This window comes from Pseudophryne corroboree, chromosome 10 (assembly GCF_028390025.1).
Source record: "Pseudophryne corroboree isolate aPseCor3 chromosome 10, aPseCor3.hap2, whole genome shotgun sequence".
Classification (NCBI taxonomy): Eukaryota; Metazoa; Chordata; class Amphibia; order Anura; family Myobatrachidae; genus Pseudophryne; species Pseudophryne corroboree.
This window is the reverse complement of record NC_086453.1, coordinates 26,242,845-26,266,741: the sequence shown is the minus strand read 5'-3', so window position 1 is coordinate 26,266,741 and position 23,897 is coordinate 26,242,845. Positions and strand designations below refer to the sequence as shown.

At 45.7% G+C, this 23,897-nt stretch overlaps 1 protein-coding gene across 1 annotated transcript in view; it reads right to left on the bottom strand.

Annotated features, from left to right (window-relative positions):
- The window catches only part of LOC134965136 (zonadhesin-like), a 63,643-nt gene extending 49,821 nt beyond the window's left edge, over positions 1–13,822 (bottom strand). The window contains exons 1-2 of the mRNA XM_063941663.1: positions 13,677–13,822; positions 13,179–13,242 (exon numbers count right to left, since the gene is read on the bottom strand). Coding sequence (XP_063797733.1) covers positions 13,179–13,215 — 37 coding nt within the window. The 5' untranslated portion in view covers positions 13,216–13,242; positions 13,677–13,822. The remainder of the gene's footprint in view (positions 1–13,178; positions 13,243–13,676) is intronic.
- Positions 13,823–23,897: the final 10,075 nt, after the last annotated feature.

The window sequence follows — 23,897 nt, the reverse complement described above, 5'->3', positions numbered from 1 at the left end:
TAAGTATACTATCCATCTACATTCTATACCTGTGGTGCATTTTAGTTTTGCAGTTTGCTGACACAGTGACCACCAGTATTCTATATATAGCAGTACGGAAGGCCACTGCTGTACCTACCTCTGTGTCATCATTCATTAAGTATACTATCCATCTCTTTTATCCGCCTCTTTTTTTCTTTGCATCATGTGCTGTTTGGGGACAATTTTTTGGAAGTGCCTTCCTGCCTGACACTGCAGTGCCACTCCTAGATGGGCCAGGTGTTTGTGTCGGCCACTTGTGTCGCTTAGCTTAGTCACACAGCGACCTTGGTGCGCCTCTTTTTTTCTTTGCATCATGTGCTGTTTGGGGACAATTTTTTGGAAGTGCCATCCTGCCTGACACTGCAGTGCCACTCCTAGATGGGCCAGGTGTTTGTGTCGGCCACTTGTGTCGCTTAGCTTAGTCACACAGCGACCTTGGTGCGCCTCTTTTTTTCTTTGCATCATGTGCTGTTTGGGGACAATTTTTTGGAAGTGCCATCCTGCCTGACACTGCAGTGCCACTCGTAGATGGGCCAGGTGTTTGTGTCGGCCACTTGTGTCGCTTAGCTTAGTCACACAGCGACCTTGGTGCGCCTCTTTTTTTCTTTGCATCATGTGCTGTTTGGGGACAATTTTTTGGAAGTGCCATCCTGCCTGATACTGCAGTGCCACTCGTAGATGGGCCAGGTGTTTGTGTCGGCCACTTGTGTCGCTTAGCTTAGCCATCCAGCGACCTCGGTGCAAATTGTAGGACTAAAAATAATATTGCGAGGTGTGAGGTGTTCAGAATAGACTGGAAATGAGTGGAAATTATGGTAATTGAGGTTAATAATACTATGGGATCAAAATGACCCCCAAATTCTATGATTTAAGCTGTTTTTTTAGGGTTTTTTGAAAAAAAACACCTGAATCCAAAACACACCCGAATCCGACAAAAAATTTTCGGTGAGGTTTTGCCAAAACGCGTCCGAATCCAAAACATGGCTGCGGAACCGAATCCAAAACCAAAACACAAAACCCGAAAAATGTCCGGTGCACATCACTAGTTTTCTTAAGCTGTAAGCCACAATCATCAAAATTATAACAAATAAAGGCTTGAAATATCTCACTTTGCATGTAATGAGTCTATATAATATATTAGTTTCACCTTTTAAGTTGAATTACTGAAATAAATGAACTTTTGCACAATATTTAAATTTTCTGAGTTTCACCTGTAACTCTCTCTGCACGTGTCACATCTGCCCCACCAGCAGTGCAACATGGTTTTGCCCATCCACTCACTTTTTTTTTGTTTGCTAACCAACCTGAATAAGACCCTTAGGGGAACATGTACTAAGCAGTGATAAAAGTGGAGAAGTGAGCCAGTGGGGAACTTGCCCATGGCAACCAATCAGCTGCTCTGTATACTTTAGAAGTATGCAAATTATAAATGTTACGTCAATGCTGATTGGTTGCCATGGGCAACTTCTCCACTGGCTCATTTCTCCACTTTTATCACTGCTTAGTACATATCCCCCTTAGTACTGTCACCAGATGGGGACTGTCTGGAAGGCTTTGCTGTGTCCCCTATGTTGGCAATGGCGATCGTATAGCTAACACCATCACCAGATACAGTAAGAGATATAAAGACAAGCAGCAGTAAGCTGAGCATGTGATTGCTAAAAACTGTCTGACGGCCAAAGAGCGGGATGTACTAAGCATTGCATTTGCAGTGCAGTACATCCCGCCACTTACTGTAGACATGTACTAACATTAGAGATGTGTACCGGACAGGGGCGTAGCTAAGACATATGGGGCCCCATGGCAACTTTTTCTCACCCCCCTTCACTCTTCCCGCTCACAGCCCTGCTGCATCAGCTCCCCGCAAACCCGCCCCGCCACCACCGCACACTGTGCGGGCGGGCACTCACCTCCTGTGCCCCGCAGCTTCTCCTCTATCAGCAGTGTGCTGCTGCAGGCACATCTGCTGTTAATGTCCCGGCCGCTGGCTCCGTGTCTCTCCATCCTCACTGATGCTGGGAGGAGCCAGACTAAGCAATGCCATGGCTCCTCCCAGTATCAGTGAGAACGGGGAGTCAGAGCCATCCGTTACCCATTACACTGACAGCAGATGTGCCTGCAGCAGCAGCACACTGCTGATTGAGGAGAAGCCACGGGGCACAGGTCTGTAGTAAGTGTGTGGCCACTAGCTAGCAAGTAGGCATATTATCCAGGTGCAGGGGGAGTGGAGGGCCGGGCCCTGGACGTGGCCAGGGCCCCGTAGCATCCGCACACCCTGCACCTATGATACCTAGGCCTATGGCACCGGACACTTTTCTGGTTTTGTGTTTTGATTTTGGATCTGAATTTGCTTTCATGTTTTGGATCTGGATTGTTTTTGCCAAAACCACCCTTTTGGGTTTTGGGTGTGGTTTTGGATCTGTATTTAAAAAAAAAAAAACCGTAAAAACAGCTAAAATCACAGAATTTTTTTTTTTTGTTCCTACAGTATTATTAACCTCAATAACATTAATTTCCACTCATTTCCATTCTATTCTGAACACCTCACAATATTGTTTTTAGGTCAAAAGGTTGCACTGTGGTAGGTGGATGACTAAGCTAAGCGTCACAAGTGGGCGCCACAAACACCTTGTCCATCTAGGAGTGGCACTGCAGTGGCAGACAGGATGGAAGTTTTAAAAACTAAGGGCCTAATTCATACCTGATCCCTAGGGTGCATTTTTTGCATCCCTGCGATGAGGTAGTTGTCGCCTACAGGGGGAGGAGGAATTCGCTGTGCAGGTGTGTGATCGCATGTGCAGAGAGCTGCACAAACAGGAGTTAGTGCAATCTCTGCACAGCCCAGGACTTACTCACCCACTGCGATGATCGGGGCTGGATTTGATGTCAGAAACACTCCCTCCAAACGCCTGGATCCTCCTGCGTTTTTCAAGAAACTCCTCTAAAACGGTCAGTTGCCACCCACAAGCGGCCTCTTCCTGTCAGTCACCTTGCACTTGCTCATGCGATCATTTTTTTTGCACCTCCACGTCGCTGCAGACCAACGCATCTGTGCATTTCGGTGCATATGCATGCGCAGTTCAGACCTGATCGAAGGCTGTACGAAAACGCAGTCTAGCAATCTGGTGTGAATTACCCCCTAAGTCCCAAAGAGCACATTATGCAAGGAAGAAAAAAAAAGAGGTGCAAGATGGAATTGTCCTTGGGCCCTCCCAACCACCCTTATTTTGTATAAACAGGACATGCACACTTTAAGAAACCAATCATTTCAGTGACAGGGTCTTTCACACTACTGTATCTGAAATTATTGCTTTGTTTGAGCCCCCACTAAAAAAGAAGCAATTAATCTCTCCTTGCAGAAACTGGCTCTACAGAGGCAAGATGTCATCCTCATCCTCCAATTCCTCACCCCTTCAGTGTTTACATCCTCATCCTCACAGAGTATTAATTTGTCCCCGCTGGAATCCACCATCTCAGGTCCCTGTATACTTTCTGTAGGCAATTGCTAGGTCTCCCTGGAGGAATTTTTAATTCATTTTGATGAACATCATCTTCTCCACATTTTGTGGAAGTAACTGACTACACCGATCGCTGACAAGGTTACCGGCTGCACTAAACACTCTTTCGGAGTACACACTGGAGGGGGGGCAACTTAGGTAAAATAAAGCCAGTTTGTGCCAGGGCCTCCAAATTGCCTCTTTTTCCTGCCGGTATACATACGGACTGTCTGACATGCCTACTTGGATGCTGTCACCGATATACAGTAATCCTCCACCATTCTTTCAATGGTGAGAGCATCATATGCAGGGACAGTAGACATGTCAGTAATTGATGGCAGCTCCTTCAGTCCGGACCAGATGTCAATACTTGCTCCTGACTGCCTTGCATCACCACCAGCGGATCGGCTAGGAAATTTTATTATTTTCCTTGCAGCCCCAGTTGTGGGAGAAAATGAAGGAGGAGCTGTTGACATGTCACGTTCTGCTTGAGCTGACAATTTTCTTACCAGCAGGTCTTTGCACCTCTGCAGACTTGTGTCCACCAGAAAGAGAGATACAATGTAGGCTTTAAACCTAGGATCGAGCACGGTTGCCAAAATGTGACGTGATTTCAACAGATTGACCACCCTTGAATCCTGGAAAAGCGAATGAAGGGCTCCATCCACAAGTCCCACATACTTAGCAGAATCACTCCGTTTTAGCTCCTCCTTCAATTTCTCCATCTGCTTCTGCAAAAGCCTGATGAGAGGAATGACCTGACTCAAGCTAGCAGTGTCGGAACTGACTTGACGTGTGGCAAGTTCAAAGGGTTGGAGAACCTTGCACAACACAGAAATCATTCTCCACTGCGCTTGAGTCAGGTGCATTCCCCCTCCTTTTACTATGTTATAGGTGGATGTATAGGCTTGAATGGCCTTTTGCTGCTCCTCCATCCTCTGAAGCATATAGAGGGTTGAATTCCACCTCGTTACTACCTCTTGCTTCAGATGATGGCAGGGCAGGTTCAAGATTGTTTGCTGGCGCTCCAGTCTTCGGCACGCAGACGCTGAATGTTGAAAGTGGTCTATAATTTTTCGGGCCCACGACAGCATCTCTTGCATGCATCTGTTGTTTAAAAAAAAAATTCTGCACAACCAAATTAATTGTGTGTCAAAACATGGGACGTGCTAGAATTTGCCCAAATGTGATGCTCGCACAACATTGGTGGTGTTGTCAGATATCACAAATCCCCAGGAGAGTCTAAGTCGGGTAAGCCATTGTGCGATGATGTCCCTCAGTTTCTGTAAGAGGTTGTCAGTGGCAGTGGTGTGCCTCTTATGGAAACCGGGGATACACAGCATAGCCTGCCTAGGAACAAGTTGGCATATGTGAGATGCTGCTGCTGGTGCCGCTGCTGTTTTTGCTACGGAACACAATACAGCTACCCAGTGAGCTGTCACAGTCATGTAGTCCTTAGTTTGCCCCGCTCCACTTGTCCACATGTCCGTGGATAAGTGGACAGTGGGTACAACCGCCTTTTTGAGGACACTGAGGACACTTTTCTTAATGTCCCTTTACAGTCCTGGAATTGCTTGACTAGTGAAGTGGAATGTAGATGGGATTTGGTACCGGGGACACAGTACATCTATCAACTGTCTAAATCCCACAACACTAATGGCGGATACCAGACACACGTCTAACACCAGCATAGTTGTTATGGCCTGAGTAATCCGCTTTGCAACAAGGTGACTGCTGTCATATTTTTTCTTCCTTGCAAAGGACTGTTGGACAGTCAATTGCTTAGTTAAAGTAGTACAAGTGGTCTTCTGACTTCCTCTCTGGGATGATGATCGACTCCCAGCAACAACAGCAGCAGTGGCAGCAATAGGTGTACCACTCAAGGATCCTCTGGAGGAATCCAGGATAGGAGAGGACGCGTCAGTCATGCCAGTGACCTGTCCTGCAGGACTACTTCCGATCCTGACTGAGGAGGAAATTGACGATGAGGAAGTTGATGGTGTGGATTTCAGGAGCTTGGATACAACAGGAAAAAGGGATTTAGGTTTCACTGGACTGCTTACACTCTTACCCAAAGTTTCTAAACTTGACAATGGGCCTAATTCAGACCCGCATGCAGTTTTTTGCAGCGCTGAGATCAGGTCAGATCTGCACATGTGTATGCACCGCAAAGCGCAGGCGCGTTGCACGGGTACAAAGTGGTTCGTTGCTGTGCAATGGGTTTTACGAAAAATCCTTTCACACAGGCAATCGCAAGGTGATTAACAGGAAGAAGGCATCTGTGGGTGGCAACTGATTGTTTTTTCTGGGAGTGGTTGGGGAAATGCAGGCGTGCCTAAACGTTCCCAGGGCGGGTGTCTGATGTCAATTCCTGCCCTGGACAGGCTAAAGTGATCGCAGCTGCTGAGAAAGTCCTGGGCAACTCAGAAACTACACAAAGTTTTTTTGTACCGCTCAGCTGCACATGCGTTCACACACTTGCACAGCTAAAATACACTCTCCTGTAGGTGGCGACTATCTGATCGCTGGACTGCAAAAAACTGCTAGCGTGCGATCGGGTCTGAATTAGGCCCAATGACTTATGTTGAATGCGCAGCAGGTGACATATAAGGGAAGATGTTCCTAGGTGGTTAACCTCCTTACCCCTACTTATTATGGATTGACAGAGGCAACACATGGTTGGACACCTGTCGTCCGGTTTTATGGAGAAATAATTCCACACCGAAGAGATGGATTTTTTTGGTATTTTGCCCAGGCATGACAATGGGCTTTTTCATCCCATGGACAACAACTGTCTCCACTGGTGACTTATCAAAAAAAACGCATCACCATCAGAATCCTCATCGTCAACTTCCTCCTCAGCTTCAGCTACACCAATTTCCTCCTCATCCTGGTGTACTTCTACAGTGACATCCTCAATCTAAATATCAGCAACTGGACTGGCCGTGCTCCACCAAGCACTTGCAGAGTGCATGCAAATGGTGGTAGAAGCCTCCTCTTTCCATGCAGTCTTGGAAAGGTCAGGCCTAGACATCGCAACCGCGGACACACCTGGACTCTCCTTGGGGATTTGTGACATCTCTGAGTCTGAATGCACAGTTGTTTTTTCCTGTGCTTTAACAAACTTTATTTTTTACATTTTTCAAGAGGGAGGAGGGCTTCCATTTTCATGAGAAGCTGAACCACCAGTCATGAGCATAGGCCAAGGCCTTAGCCTTTCCTTGCCACTTCGTGTCGAGAATGGCATATTGCCTAATTGTACGTTTCTCATCAGATAATTTCTTTTTTTTTTTTTATTAATTTTTGCTTCTTGGATTTTACATGCCCTCTATGACATTGGGCATCCGCCTTAGCAGACGACGTTGATGGAATTGCATTACTAATGTCATGACAGTTGGTAGCAGCTTCAGCACTAGTACTAGGAAGAGGTTCCTGATCTTTTTCTATTTTTTCCTCCAAATTTTTGTTCTCCATTTTACAGGACAGCACCCTTTATTATTACAGCACAAAGAGCAGTGCCCCTTTATTTTTACAGCAAACAGAATAGTGCCCCTTTATTTTTACAGCACCCCTGTATTTTTACAGCATACAGGACAGGGCCACAGCGCTCCTTTATTTTTACAGCCCCCAGGTATTTTTACAGCATACAGGACAGGGCAACAGCATTTCTTTATTTTTACAGCACCCGACAGGGCCACAGCACTCTTTTTTTTTTTTTTTTTTTTGCAGCACTCCCATATTTTTACAGCATACAGGACAGGGCCACAGCACTCCTTTATTTTTACAGCACCCATGTATTTTTACAGCATACAGGACAGGGCCATAGCATTCCTTAATTTTTACAGCACCCCACAGGGCCACAGAGCTCCTTTATTTTTACAGCACCCCTGTATTTTTTTATTTTTTACAGCATACAGGACAGGGCCACCATGCTCCTTTATTTTTACAGCACCCCTGTATTTTTACAGAATTCAGGACATGGCCACAGCGCTCCTTTATTTTTACAGCACCCCTGTATTTGTACAGCACACAGAACAGTGCCCCAGTACAGCACAGGACTGCAGCATTCCTAACAGCACAGGACACACCAGAACAGCACCCCTGTATAGCATAGGACAGCAGCACCCCTAACAGCACAGGACAGCACCCCAGAACAGCATCACTGTACAGCAGAGGACAGCAGCACCCCTAACAGCACAGGACAGCATCCCAGAACAGCACAGAACAGCAGCACCCCTAACAGCACAGGGCAGCATCACAGAACAGCACCCCTGTACAGCACAGGACAGCAGCACCCCTAATAGCACAGGGCAGCACCCCAGAAAAGCACTCCTGTACAGCACAGGACAGCAGTACCCCTAACAGAACAGGACCGCACCCCAGAACAGCACTCCTGTACAGCACAGGACACCAGCACCCCTAACAGCACAGGACAGCATCAGAGAACAGCACAGGACAGCATCAAAGAACAGCATTCCTGTACAGCACAGGACAGCAGCACCCTTAACAGCACAGGACACCCCAGAACAGCACCCCTGTACAGCACAGGACAGCAGCACCCCTAACAGCACAGGACAGCACCCCCGAATAGCACTCATGTACAGCACAGGATAGCAGCACCCCTAACAGCACAGTACACCAGCACAGGACACCACCCCAGAACAGTAGTGCCCTTAACAGCACAGTACACCAGCACAGGACAGCAGCACATTACACCAGCACAGGACACCACCGGGCAGCAGTACCCCTTTCAGCATAGTACACCACCCCAGAACAGCAGCACAGTACACCAGCACAAGACACCACCCCAGAACAGAACAGGACAGCAGCACCCCTTTCAGCACAGTACACCAGCACAGGACACCACCCCAGAACAGCACAGGACAGCAGCACCCCTAACAGCACAGGACAGCATCACAGAACAGCACTCATGTACAGCACAGGATAGCAGCACTCCAAACAGCACAGGACACCCCAGTACAGCACCCCTGTACAGCACAGAACTGCAACACCCCTAACAGCACAGGGCAGCATCACAGAACAGCACCCCTGTGCAGCACGGGACAGCAGCACCCCTAACAGCACAGGGCGGCATGCCAGAACAGCACTCATGTACAGCACAGGACAGCAGCACCCCTAACAGCACAGTACACCAGCACAGGACACCACCCCAGAACAGCACAGGACCGCAGCACCCCTAACAGCACAGTACACCAGCACAGGACACCACCCCAGAACAGCACAGGATAGCAGTACCCCTTTCAGCACAGTACACCAGCACAGGACACCACCCCAGAATAGCACAGGACAGCAGCACCCCTAACAGCACAGTACACCAGCACAGGGCACCACCCCAGAACAGCACAGGACAGCAACACTGCTAACAGCACAGTACACCAGCACAGGACACCATCCCAGAACAGCACAGGACAGCAGCACCCCTGTACGCCACCACCCACAGACAGACAGAGATCTCCAGTGTCGGACTGGGGCATGTAGGGCCCATCAGGAGAATGCAGTGGTAGGGGCCTATGTTAGGGGTGTGGCCAGTCTGCTGAAGGGGTGTGGCCTGCCACCTCATTGGTTTGACTAACCATTAGAGAGCACAAAGCCTGGGCCCCTTCATAAATAAATACAGTAAATTCAGCTGCTGCATGCATGATAATGTACCAGAGTAATAACAGATTAATAACAGCAATGCACTGTAGAGAATACACCATAGTCCAGTATAAGGTAACATATGTATAATGTATAATTCAAGTGCACAGTCTGGAACCTGATCCTTAGACCAGGAGGTGGGCCCCCAGGCAGTGGGGCCCACCGGTGGTTTCCCCTGTACCCCTGTGGGCCAGTCCAAGCCTGGAGATCTCTCTCCAAGTCCGGAGTGAATATGGCGGCAACACACGGCTGCTTATGTAGAATCCAAAACCCGTGAGATCCGACAGCAGAATGATGGGCACCAGCAGTCAGCGGAATACCACAAGGGTCCGTACTCGGGCCACTACGGTTCAACATATTTATCAACGACCTGGAAATAGGCCTGGAAAGCACAGTGTCAATCTTTGCAGATGATACTAAATTGTGTAAGGTAATTAATTCGGAAATAGATGTGGAGTCTCTACAGCAGGCTTTTTCAACCAGTGTGCCGTGGCACACTAGTGTGCTGCGACCAGTTGCAAGGTGTGCCGCGGAGCCAGAGCAGCTTCCTGCACCTTCAGAGTGAACTGTTGGCCCGGGCTCTTCTTAGAGGATCATTCATGCTCCGGCTGTGACCTGTGCCTTTAAGATGCGGTGGTGTGATATCATAGGTCACGGCCACCGCTTCTCACCACCCAGCCAGCCCACCCGCCTGCATACACATCTTCCAGTTCCTACCTGCATACTCAGCTTTCCTTGCCCACCCACATCCACACCTGCCCGACCGCCCACTGCTCAGTATTTGCAACACTCCACTATGAACAATCCCCGCCACTGAGGGACAGGGAGGAGGACAGCTGACCGCTAGGGGCTAATATTTGTTTTGTTTTTTCTCCTGTGGGGAACAATAGGATTTATGTGGGGAGAATAAGGATTTATGGATTTATGGGGGGGAACAATGTGAATAATTCATGTGGGGAGCAATAGGATTTATGTAGGGAGCAATATGATTTATGTGGGGAGCAATGTGATTGTTTTTTCTGTGTAGGCCAATGTATGTGTAGATTTTTTTTACTATGAGGGCCAATGTGTGTTTTTTGTTTTTTTTTCTGTGGGGAATGGATGGTGTGCCTTTTCAGTTTTAAAATATTGTTCGGTGTGCCGCGAGTAAAAAAAGGTTGAAAATCACTGCTCTACAGAATTACTTATCTAAACTTGAAATCTGGGCATCTAAACGGAAAATGGGATTCAATATAGAAAAATGCAAAGTTATGCACTTCGGGACTAAAAACAAACTTGCAATCTACATATTAAATGGGGAAAATCTAGGGGTAACAGTATTGGAAAAAGATTTGGGGGTACTCATTGATAATAGGCTAAACAACCGTACACAATGTCAAAGTGCAGCAAAGAAGGCAAGTAAGGTGCTAGCGTGCATAAAACGGGGAATTGAGACAAGGGATGAGGATGTAATCCTGCCGCTGTACAAATAATTGGTACGTCCGCACCTGAATATTGTGTTCAATTTTGGGCACCACATTATAAAAAAGATATCTGTGAACTCGAAAGGATTCAAAGGCGAGCTACTAAATTGATTAAAGGCTAGAGGGACTGGATTACGAGGAAAGGCTTACTAGGTTGAACATGTATACACTGGAAAAGAGGCGTCTAAGAGGAGACATTATCAATATCTTCAAATATATAAAGGGACATCACAAAGAGTTATCAGAGGAATAGTTTATTAAAATAACTCTGTATAAGACGCAAGGTCACTCACTGAGGCTAGAGGAGAGAAAATTCCATACGCAAAGTAGGAAAGGGTTATTAACTGTTAGGGCAATAAGGATCTGGAATTCCCTACCAGTGAAGATCGTAATGGCGGACTCTATATATGCATTTAAAAATGGATTGGATACATTTCTGACTGAAAAAGATAGCCAAGGTTATAGCATTTAAAATATTGACATTTCTAATCTGGGAGGAACATGATTTATAGTTGATAACTAAACATAAAACATTATTTTAATTGGGACATTATAAGGAACTCTTCTTAAGACATTACAGGTTGAACCCGATGGGCGTTTTGCCTCTTTTCAACCTCATTAACTATGTAACTATGTTTTGCCTCAATCTGGGATCTGAGTCTGGCTGGAAGTCCAGAGCTGGACTCGCATCCTGAAGTCCGAGGGGGGGGGGGGGGGGGGTTGGATCTCTGAGATCCAAACCCGCTCATCCCTAACTAACATATGCGATCAGTATTACAAAGGACAGCTTTCCCTATAAGAGCTATCCTTTGTAATGTCGGACCTTCCATATTTACTACCCTGCAAGGTTATTCAGATTATCCCAGCAAAAGCATGTTAGAGGGATGCACTGCACTAGGAGACCACTGACATACACCTTCTGTGCATGAACTCCACCCCACCACATGTCCCTGAGTATCCCATATAATGGAAGGCACATCACTGCAGCATATTACAGGCCCCTCTGCTGCCACCATTGAGCATAATACAGTGAATACATGTACCCAGTACACCACAATGGCCATGATAAACCTAAAGCTGCTGGCTGCAACAGGGGAAATCCTTGCAACCTGTACCTGTTGTTAACCTTGTTTGATCCTGTTCCTACCAGATTAATAAACCACCTTCTGGATAATTCATCTGTTGGGTTGACTAACCTCTATTTGTGCACTGCTGCCACTTACCACCATAGTGCCTGCCAAGAAAGTGCCTACAGGATTAATTACCATTCTTGTAGAGATGCCATATGGTTACACACTGTGCTATAGCAGCAGAGTGCCCACTTGATTAAGTATAAGCAGAGTAGAGGTGCCTACAGGAATACATTGCAGCAGAGGAGAGTGCCCAGCATAACCCAGCACACTGCCTGCTATATGATTACATAACAGCTTAAAGAGTGTCTGAATGCTTAAACCCAATCATAGTTGAATACCAACAGTATTAAAAACTAGCCCAGGGGATGTGGCCTAATAAAAATCAAAAACCTTCTGTGCTGCAGTCACAGTATCTCTCCCTAACTTCCCCTGTGCTGCAGTCACAGTATCTCTACCTAACTTCCCCTGTGCTGCAGTCACAGTATCTCTCCCTAACTTCCCTGTGCTGCAGTGACAGTATCTCTCCCTAACTTCCCTGTGCTGCAGTCACAGTATCTCTCCCTAACTTCCCTGTGCTGCAGTCACAGTATCTCTACCTAACGTCCTCTGTGCTGCAGTGACAGTATCTCTCTCTAACTTCCCTGTGCTGCAGTGACAGTATCTCTCCCTAACTTCCCTGTGCTGCAGTAACACAGTATCTCTCCATAACTTCCCTGTGCTGCAGTCACAGTATCTCTCCCTAACGTCCCCTTTGCTGCAGTCACAGTATCTCTCCTAATGTCCCCTGTGCTGCAGTCACAGTATCTCTACCTAACGTCCCCTGTGCTGCAATCACAGTATCTCTCCCTAACGTCCCCCGTGCTGCAGTCACAGTATCTCTCCCTAACGTCCCTGTGCTGCAGTCACAGTATCTCTACCTAACGTCCCCTGTGCTGCAGTGACAGTATCTCTCCCTAACTTCCCTGTGCTGCAGTGACAGTATCTCTCCCTAACATCCCCAGTGCTGCAGTCACAGTATCTATACCTAACGTCCCTGTGCTGCAGTCACAGTATCTCTCCCTAACTTCCCTGTGCTGCAGTCACAGTATCTCTCCCTAACTTCCCTGTGCTGCAGTGACAGTATCTCTCCCTAACTTCCCTGTGCTGCAGTCACAGTATCTCTCCCTAACTTCCCCTGTGCTGCAGTCACAGTATCTCTCCCTAAGGTCTCCTGTGCTGCAGAGTTACCAAAGTAATAACTTCCAGTCACTTGAGAAGTGTCAGGGACCCAGGATACAGCTACGGATGTCAGAGAATTCTACTACAGCCAGAAGCAGCTACTAAGATAAGATTATTAAATGTTGCCAGGGCAAACGATAGAGAATTAAACACATAAATGAATGATATTATATCAGAGATGAACTCACTAAAAGTCACCAGCAGGTGCATTGGTGTGAGCGCCATGTTTCATAGATTTCCTCTATCAGTTCCCTGCATAGGACGTGAGAAATGGGGAGAATTACACAAATACATCCGAAAACACACAACTATATAAACAGATAACAAACAGCAATACCAGGGAACATTTGATAATATTTGATTAAGGAACCAGACATGTATTTAGCAGGTAATGCACTGAATATCAGAAACTGTGTGACCAAATACAAAACGTGAATGCAAGATAAGACAGAGTCATCCTTATGTAAATCATATATAATATGTGTAATATGCATCCTTGAATAAGTATTCCAATATCTACCAGAAAGTTCAACTTGTTTTATAGACAAAACATTTGGTTAAATGTATAAATAAAAACCATTATTGCATATTAGCTGTACATTAACATAAGTCATGTAAACCTAACTATATCAGAGATAATTTGATATTAGGATACATAGGTTACTAATACAGGAGGCAGTATTTACCTGTGCAGTATACCCAGCGTGTTCTGCTCACGTTGCAGGTGCATAGAGATATATAGGATTTGGGATGTGGGTGTGGTCAGGTTATAGGTGAGTCCTGTGTATTACCATACAATAACTTAGGTTGCAGTGTGCAGCTTTCACTGGGAGTTACCCTGTAACACAGAAATGACCATAGTGTTATGCTGGCCAAACACTTGTGCGATTGCTTTCGACGCGAGATCAGGCCCGATTTCCCTTGAAGCTCACTTTGAGACAAATCTCATCGAAAGTGCATTTGTACTGCATTCGAAGCGCATACAATCCTGAGATTTATCTCATGCCCCTTACGACCGGAAATCGACTGGTATCGTAAAATCGAATTCGAGCTCATCTCATGCTGCCCAAAAGCACACCAGATTTATCTGCCAGATTAAGGAAAATGTAAATAGAGGTCTGGCCTATATGGGGGGTATATAAACAAGCAGCCATTTTATAGTCTGTGCACTTCTGTCTGCTCTGTGACTAGAGAAGTTTGGTTTATACCTGCTGCTCGTTCCACATTGCTAGCTACCGTGCACTGCTTTGTTCTGCTTGCATTACAAAGTGCTTCTATACTGCTGTGTGTGTGTGTAGAGATGGATTCGACTCGCTATCAGGCTCTCATGTGCTACTCTGTGCTGAAGATGGGGGCAGACAGGGAGGGGGCCCAGCAAAGACGGAGGGAGAGATCTTGCTGGACCAAGGAGTAGCTGCTTAAGCGGCCTACTCGCTCCTACATGCCCCTCCTGGATGAGATCAGGGAGAACAACCCGGATGACTACCGCAACTTCCTGCGCATGAATTATGACACCTTCCAGGAATTGCTGCATCTGGTGACCCCCCTCATACAGAAGCGGGATACCAAATGGCGGGTTCCTATCCCTGCTGAGGAGAGGCTCATGGCTACCCTGCGGTTCCTTGCTACTGGACAGTCGTTTGAGGACCTGAAGTATGGGATCCGTATCTCTGCACAGGCTGTGGGACACATCATACCTGAAACCTGCAAGGCTATTATCAAAGTGCTTCAGTATAGGTACTGCAAGGTAAGAAAATTACACCACACATTGCTTGTCGTATAACAAAATATTTTATTTTGCAAACTGAATTTCGTAGAAAAAATATATGCTTTTTATTTGAAGACATAATTGTATATGCAGCCAACATGGCTGAACTTTTTAACAAAATAAAGGTTTCATTATGCATCATGCATTATGCATTCGGACATGATAACAAAATGCTATATATAGCAACAGATGTGGTGCATTGTGATACTACACCGTTGAGTGGCACCGCAGGGAGGGGCACAATGCACACATGCAACTTGGGTTAGGAAGATGGGTCCCCGGTTCCATCAACCTGCACCAAGTTGCATGTGTGCATTGTAGAGATGAGCGGGTTTGGTTCCTCGGAAACCGAACCCCCCCGAACTTCACCCATTTTACACGGGTCCGAGGCATACTCGGATTCTCCCGTATGGCTCGGTTAACCCGAGCGTGCCCGAACGTCATCATCCCGCTGTCGGATTCTCGCGAGATTCGGATTCTATATAAGCAGCCGCGCGTCGCCGCCATTTTCACTCGTGCATTGGAAATGTTAGGGAGAGGACGTGGCTGGCGTCCTCTCCGTTTATTGTTGAACTTGATTGTGCTTTATTGCTTAATTGTGGGGAGGACTGGGGAGCAGCTGTATAATATAGGAGGAGTACAGTGCAGAGTTTTGCTGATCAGTGACCACCAGTTTTATCCGTTCTCTGCCTGAAAAAAACGCTCCTTATCTGTGCTCAGTGTGCTGCATATATCTGTGCTCGCACTGCTTAATTGTGGGGACTGGGGAGCAGCTGTATTATATAGGAAGAGAGTGGGATTGTATCTGCACACACACAATTGTATTATATCAAATTTGGAACTGTATACAGCTCCAAAATAACCCCTATTATATTCAAGTAATCACAATTGTTTGTGGGGGTGCTATCGACTACAGCTAAGGTTAGTCAGCAGAAGAAAAAGAGAAAAGGACTGTATTTGTCGATGCACAAGGAGAAGGGTGACCTGATTGTCACAACTTTCTGAAAAATTGCTAAGATTTAACTTTTATTCGTGTCAAATTAAAATAGTGTGACAATAACTAACACACAAACTACGAGTATGGACGAAACATAGAGGTTAAAATCAAGACATATACAACATATACCACAAGTGCAATGAAATAATAAATGTGATTAAAGATTAAAATATGTATCCGCGTGTCTGTTATTCTATCCAGTTATGTGATATTGCTCACAATTTTTACTCAGTCTGATGATCGTTGTCAGCAATTGGTCTTCATATATTCATATGACTATTTATCAGTATTTATAATGTCTGGAGTGTCCCACTCCTATGTTTATAATTGTAGCTGACACTATGATTCCAATGGTGTCTATAATATTCACACTGTGTACATCTTATATTCTAGGCTTGATGGTCTATCTTATTCCCCACTTCCAATAAAGTGCTTTTAATCACACTTAAGTGGGTCACACTCAGTCTGTATACTTTTATATACTGATATGCAGCTTTGTCAGGATGGACTATTATTTATGTATATATCATTTATTCAATATTAAATGCATCTTTCCTGAGCCTTCTCAAGGGCATTCATTAAGAATACAGGTTGACTTCTTCTGCTTAAGAGTTGACACAATCAATATATTAGTTGGTACTTGTGTGTAGATTATTATTATTATTATAGGCAGTACAAATAGGTTACAATGTACCAATATCTCTATGTAGTTATGTTACGTGCACTCTTAATTTAAGTAAGACTCTCTGTAGTCATGTAGGATAATTATATCAGGAGACATGCCATTCCTATAGTGAGAGTGAATATTTACCTCACACTTCAATATCGATATTATGAATGTGCAGCAGTATACCGTGCTACAATATCCCTCTTAAAGGTGACACCTCCTATATTAACAGATTTGGATAGGGCTAATTGTGTCAGTTATAGAGGGCCAGCTGGTTATTGATAGTAAGTTATATAATGGTGGTTTATATTCCCACCACACAAGATGTATCAATGTTGAATTAGATAGGTTAATTGTTAAATAAACAGTGCTGGCTCTGAGGTATTTGTTATAGTATCAATATACCTACTACATAAATTGATATTGCTGCACTTTATTCATTGGCATTGATTAAATTGTATCGTATGTGTTTCCACATGCCTTTTAAATTATAGATGACCAAACAGTTATAATTGGAACCTTGCTGGCTTAATTATTCCTTCTAAAGACAAAAATATGCTGTATTGTATGTGCTGATAATTCTCAAACAGCACAGATTTGGGGGATGTTTCTTATAATGTTTCTGTATCTGCTGCACAGATTGAAACTGTAGTGTTTATTCTATTGGCATTGGTTAGATTGTATCATGCATATCTCCTCCTGACTAACAGTTTCTATATCTGCTACACAGATTGAAACTGTAACGTTTGTACTATTGGCATTGGTTAAATTGTATCATGCATGTCTCCTCCTGACTCACAGGTGGCTTAAAGAGTCAGCTGTGAAACATTGTTGCCTTTCTATCTGTATAAGCCACAACACTGTCAATTACTGCTTTCTCACTGACATCGATAGACTGACTGTGTCTGCTAGCTTAGCACCATTTATCCATCTGCCTGCTATTCAATGCTGTGGATACCATTGGAATCTAACTAATCACATAATCAGAACTGGTTATACATTGAATTGATTTATGAGTAAGGACATAAACTGACACGCGGACACACGTGTGTCCGCGTGTCAGTTTATGTCCTTACTCATAAATCAATTCAATGTATAACCAGTTCTGATTATGTGATTAGTTAGATTCCAATGGTATCCACAGCATTGAATAGCAGGCAGATGGATAAATGGTGCTAAGCTAGCAGACACAGTCAGTCTATCGATGTCAGTGAGAAAGCAGTAATTGACAGTGTTGTGGCTTATACAGATAGAAAGGCAACAATGTTTCACAGCTGACTCTTTAAGCCACCTGTGAGTCAGGAGGAGACATGCATGATACAATTTAACCAATGCCAATAGTACAAACGTTACAGTTTCAATCTGTGTAGCAGATATAGAAACTGTTAGTCAGGAGGAGATATGCATGATACAATCTAACCAATGCCAATAGAATAAACACTACAGTTTCAATCTGTGCAGCAGATACAGAAACATTATAAGAAACATCCCCCAAATCTGTGCTGTTTGAGAATTATCAGCACATACAATACAGCATATTTTTGTCTTTAGAAGGAATAATTAAGCCAGCAAGGTTCCAATTATAACTGTTTGGTCATCTATAATTTAAAAGGCATGTGGAAACACATACGATACAATTTAATCAATGCCAATGAATAAAGTGCAGCAATATCAATTTATGTAGTAGGTATATTGATACTATAACAAATACCTCAGAGCCAGCACTGTTTATTTAACAATTAACCTATCTAATTCAACATTGATACATCTTGTGTGGTGGGAATATAAACCACCATTATATAACTTACTATCAATAACCAGCTGGCCCTCTATAACTGACACAATTAGCCCTATCCAAATCTGTTAATATAGGAGGTGTCACCTTTAAGAGGGATATTGTAGCACGGTATACTGCTGCACATTCATAATATCGATATTGAAGTGTGAGGTAAATATTCACTCTCACTATAGGAATGGCATGTCTCCTGATATAATTATCCTACATGACTACAGAGAGTCTTACTTAAATTAAGAGTGCACGTAACATAACTACATAGAGATATTGGTACATTGTAACCTATTTGTACTGCCTATAATAATAATAATAATCTACACACAAGTACCAACTAATATATTGATTGTGTCAACTCTTAAGCAGAAGAAGTCAACCTGTATTCTTAATGAATGCCCTTGAGAAGGCTCAGGAAAGATGCATTTAATATTGAATAAATGATATATACATAAATAATAGTCCATCCTGACAAAGCTGCATATCAGTATATAAAAGTATACAGACTGAGTGTGACCCACTTAAGTGTGATTAAAAGCACTTTATTGGAAGTGGGGAATAAGATAGACCATCAAGCCTAGAATATAAGATGTACACAGTGTGAATATTATAGACACCATTGGAATCATAGTGTCAGCTACAATTATAAACATAGGAGTGGGACACTCCAGACATTATAAATACTGATAAATAGTCATATGAATATATGAAGACCAATTGCTGACAACGATCATCAGACTGAGTAAAAATTGTGAGCAATATCACATAACTGGATAGAATAACAGACACGCGGATACATATTTTAATCTTTAATCACATTTATTATTTCATTGCACTTGTGGTATATGTTGTATATGTCTTGATTTTAACCTCTATGTTTCGTCCATACTCGTAGTTTGTGTGTTAGTTATTGTCACACTATTTTAATTTGACACGAATAAAAGTTAAATCTTAGCAATTTTTCAGAAAGTTGTGACAATCAGGTCACCCTTCTCCTTGTGCATCGACAAATACAGTCCTTTTCTCTTTTTCTTCTGCTTATATAGGAAGAGTACAGTGCAGAGTTTTGCTGACAGTGACCACCAGTATACATTGTCTGCCTGAAAAACACTCCATATCTGTGCTCAGTGTGCTGCATATATCTGTGCTCACACTGCTTTATTGTGAGGACTGGGGACCATAATATTATATAGGAGGAGTACAGTGCAGAGTTTTGCTGACCAGGGACCACCAGTATACATTGTCTGCCTGAAAAACACTCCATATCTGTGCTCAGTGTGCTGCATATATCTGTGCTCACACTGCTTTATTGTGAGGACTGGGGACCATAATATTATATAGGAGGAGTACAGTGCAGAGTTTTGCTGACCAGTGACCACTAGTATACGTTGTCTGCCTGAAAAACACTCCATATCTGTGCTGCATTGTAGACAGTATATAGTAGGAGTACAGTGCATAATTTTGCTGACCACCAGTATATAATATATAGGAGTACGGTACAAAAGGCCACTGCTCTACCTACCTCTGTGTCGTCAAGTATACTATCCATCCATACCTGTGGTGCATTTCAGTTTTGCACAGTTTGCTGACCACCAGTATATAATATATAGCATTACAGTACAGTAGGCCACTGCTCTACCTACCTCTGTGTCGTCAAGTATACTATCCATCCATAAACATTTCAGTTTTGCACAGTTTGCTGACCACCAGTATATAATATACTAGGTGATTCATCGCGCCCTACGGGCGCTCTTCACACCGTCGTAAGGGGCTACGCCCCTGTCGGCTGAGGGATGGTGGAGGGGGCAGGAGGTGTTGGTCTTGTTGGAGTTGTGGGTGTGTGTGGCAAGGGGATTGGGGAGGGTATGTCCGAGGCTGCCATAGGTGGTGGAGTTCCACATTGGGTGTGTGGGTGGATGGTGAAGGGTATGGGGGGCTTTGTAGTGTTATTGGGAGGGGTGGAGAGTAGGGTAGGGGGAGGTTGATGGTTTTGTTGAGGTTTCGTGTGAGCTGCAGGGGTGGTGTATTAGCATAAGCTGTGTGCCAAGGTGGGGAAGGGGGGGGGATGTGCTGCTGCTGGGTCGTATATAAGCCACATATATTATTGTGTGGTTGATGGTGGTGAGGGCTGCGGGTGGTTGGGGAGGGTGTTGGTTGAAGGTTGCGCTGGGTGATGCGGGAGTGGCGAGAGGCCTGGCGCCCGTAGCCAGACAGGTGCGAGTGACGGGGCTGGTGAAGTGCAGAGTGAGCTGGCGGGTCAGTGTGGGTCGGCTCCTGCAGTGTGTGCAGCGGCAGTGGGGAGGGGGGGAGTGGTGTGTGCGGTCTGGGTGTTAGCCGTGAGTGTGTGGCTGCTGCGCGGCTGCTATCTTACAGATGGTAGGGGGGGTTATCGGCGGCCTCGGTTGTGGCTGTGTGTCCCACCGTGGTGGGGAAGGTGGGTGTGTTAGGTGGTGGTGGGTGTTTGCAGGGGAGGTGTGGGGTGAGGCTGCATGGGTGTCCATGCTTACCTGGCAGTGTGGGCGGTCAGTGCACTGCTGGCTTGTGGCAGGGAATGGTGTGTGCAATCTCTGGCTGCTGGTCCCTTCTGCTAGTGGTGTGTGCTGTGCTGACACTGGGACAGGCCAGGAGCTACTGAGTCCGCCCAGGTCTGTGACTCCACCCAGCGTTAGAAATGCAGGCACAGAGTCACAGGGCTAATATATAGGAGATATCTCCTATATATTAGCCCTGTGACTCTGTGTCTGCATTTCTAACGCTGGGTGGAGTCACAGAGCCTACCCTGCCAGTGTCAGCACAGCAGAACGTACCACTACAGACACACCACACTGCCAGGTAAGCAAGGAGACCCACACACCCCTCCCCTGCAAACACCCACCACCACCTACTGCAACCACCTTACCCTCTGCCCCCCCCCCTTCCATCTCTTACAGTGCTGCCGCGCCGACGGCGCCACACACAGCCACTAGCCCGCCCCCCCCACCCCTTCCATCTCTTACAGTGCATACAATCCAAACGTGCTTATTTCCCATGCAACCCCATGCCACCCCAACCACCTTACCAACAGCCAACGCACCTCATATGTCCATAGACCATTCACCCACAACACCATACCTTACACACACCTCCCACACATACACCCCACAACACTACCCCCTACACATTAACACAACCTTCCACATTCACATACCTTTCCCCTATCCCTACACACAGCATGTGCACCTCCAACAGACATTACACCTCCAATACCCATCACCCCCCCTCAAACAAAATAATTCATACCATTCCATAGTATATACCTTACTACTCCCTCCATTTTGCAACCACACACTTTCACACCCAAAACACACACAATGTACATATTACATTCTACAAAACAGCAACACACTCTATAATCCTAAACAACACTAATACTGTGTGTGGCGCCGTCGGCGCGGCAGCACTGTAAGAGATGGAAGGGGGGGCGGACTGGCTAGCGGCTGTGTGTGGCACTGTCAACGCGGCAGCACTGTAAGAGTTGGAAGGGGGGGCAGGGGGGGCGGGCGGCTAGCGGCGGACTGGCTAGCGGCTGTGTGTGGCACCGCCGGCGCAGCAGCACTGTAAGAGATGGAAGGGGGGGCGGAGGGTAAGGTGGTTGCAGTAGGTGGTGGTGGGTGTTTGCAGGGGAGGGGTGTGTGGGTCTCCTTGCTTACCTGGCAGTGTGGTGTGTCTGTAGTGGTCCGTTCTGCTGTACTGAGACTGGGACAGGGCAGGGACTGTGACTCCACCCAGGTGTGCTGACACTGGCAGGGCAGGCTCTGTGACTCCACCCAGCATTAGAAATGCAGACACAGAGTCACAGGGCTAATATATAGGAGATAGCAGTACGGTACAGTAGGCCACTGCTGTACCTACCTCTGTGTCGTCAAGTATACTATCCATCCATACCTGTGGTGCATTTCATTTTTGCACAGTTTGCTGACCACCAGTATATAATATATAGCAGTACGGTACAGTAGGCCACTGCTGTACCTACCACTGTGTCGTCAAGTATACTATCCATCCATACCTGTGGTGCATTTCATTTGTGCGCAGTATATATAGTAGTAGACCATTGCTATTGATACTGGCATATAATTCCACACATTAAAAAATGGAGAACAAAAATGTGGAGGTTAAAATAGGGAAAGATCAAGATCCACTTCCACCTCGTGCTGAAGCTGCTGCCACTAGTCATGGCCGAGATGATGAAATGCCATCAACGTCGTCTGCCAAGGCCGATGCCCAATGTCATAGTAGAGAGCATGTAAAATCCAAAAAACAAAAGTTCAGTAAAATGACCCAAATATCAAAATTTAAAGCGTCTGATGAGAAGTGTAAACTTGCCAATATGCCATTTACGACACGGAGTGGCAAGGAACGGCTGAGGCCCTGGCCTATGTTCATGGCTAGAGGTTCAGATTCACATGAGGATGGAAGCACTCATCCTCTCGCTAGAAAAATGAAAAGACTTAAGCTGGCAAAAGCACAGCAAAGAACTGTGCGTTCTTCTAAATCACAAATCCCCAAGGAGAGTCCAATTGTGTCGGTTGCGATGCCTGACCTTCCCAACACTGGACGGGAAGAGCTTGTGCCTTCCACCATTTGCACACCCCCTGCAAGTGCTGGAAGGAGCACCCGCAGTCCAGTTCCTGATAGTCAAATTGAAGATGTCACTGTTGCAGTACACCAGGATGAGAATATGGGTGTTGCTGGCGCTGGGGAGGAAATTGACAAGGAGGATTCTGATGGTGAAGTGGTTTGTTTAAGTCAGGCACCCGGAGAGACACCTGTTGTCCGTGGGACGAATATGGCCATTGACATGCCTGGTCAAAAAACAAAAAAAATCACCTCTTCGGTGTGGAGTATTTCAACACAAATGCGGACAACAGGTGTCAAGCCGTGTGTTGCCTTTGTCAAGCTGTAATAAGTAGGGGTAAGGACATTAACCACCTAGGAACATCCTCCCTTATACGTCACCTGGACCGCATTCATCAGAAGTCCGTGACAAGTTCAAAAACTTTGGATGACAGCGGAAGCAGTCCACTGACTACTTAATCCGTTCCTCTTGTAACCAAGCTCCTGCAAACCACACCACCAACTCCCTCAGTGTCAATTTCCACCTTACACAGGAAAGCCAATAGTCCTGCAGGCCATGTCACTGGCAAGAATGACGAGTCCTCTCCTGCCTGGGATTCCTCCGATGCATCCTTGAGTGTAACGCCTACTGCTGCTGGCGCTGCTGTTGTTGCTGCTGGGAGTCGATCGTCATCCCAGAGGGGAAGTCGGAAGACCACTTGTACTACTTCCAGTAAGCAATTGACTGTCCAACAGTCCTTTGCGAGGAAGATGAAATATCACAGCAGTCATCCTGCTGCAAAGCGGATAACTCAGTCCTTGGCAGCCTGGGCGGTGAGAAACGTGGTTCCGGTATCCACCGTTAATTCAGAGGCAACTAGAGACTTGATTGAGGTACTGTGTCCCCGGTACAAAATACCATCTAGGTACCATTTCTCTAGGCAGGCGATACCGAAAATGTACACAGACCTCAGAAAAAGACTCACCAGTGTCCTAAAAAATGCAGTTGTACCCAATGTCCACTTAACCACGGACATGTGGACAAGTGGAGCAGGGCAGACTCAGGACTACATGACTGTGACAGCCCACTGGG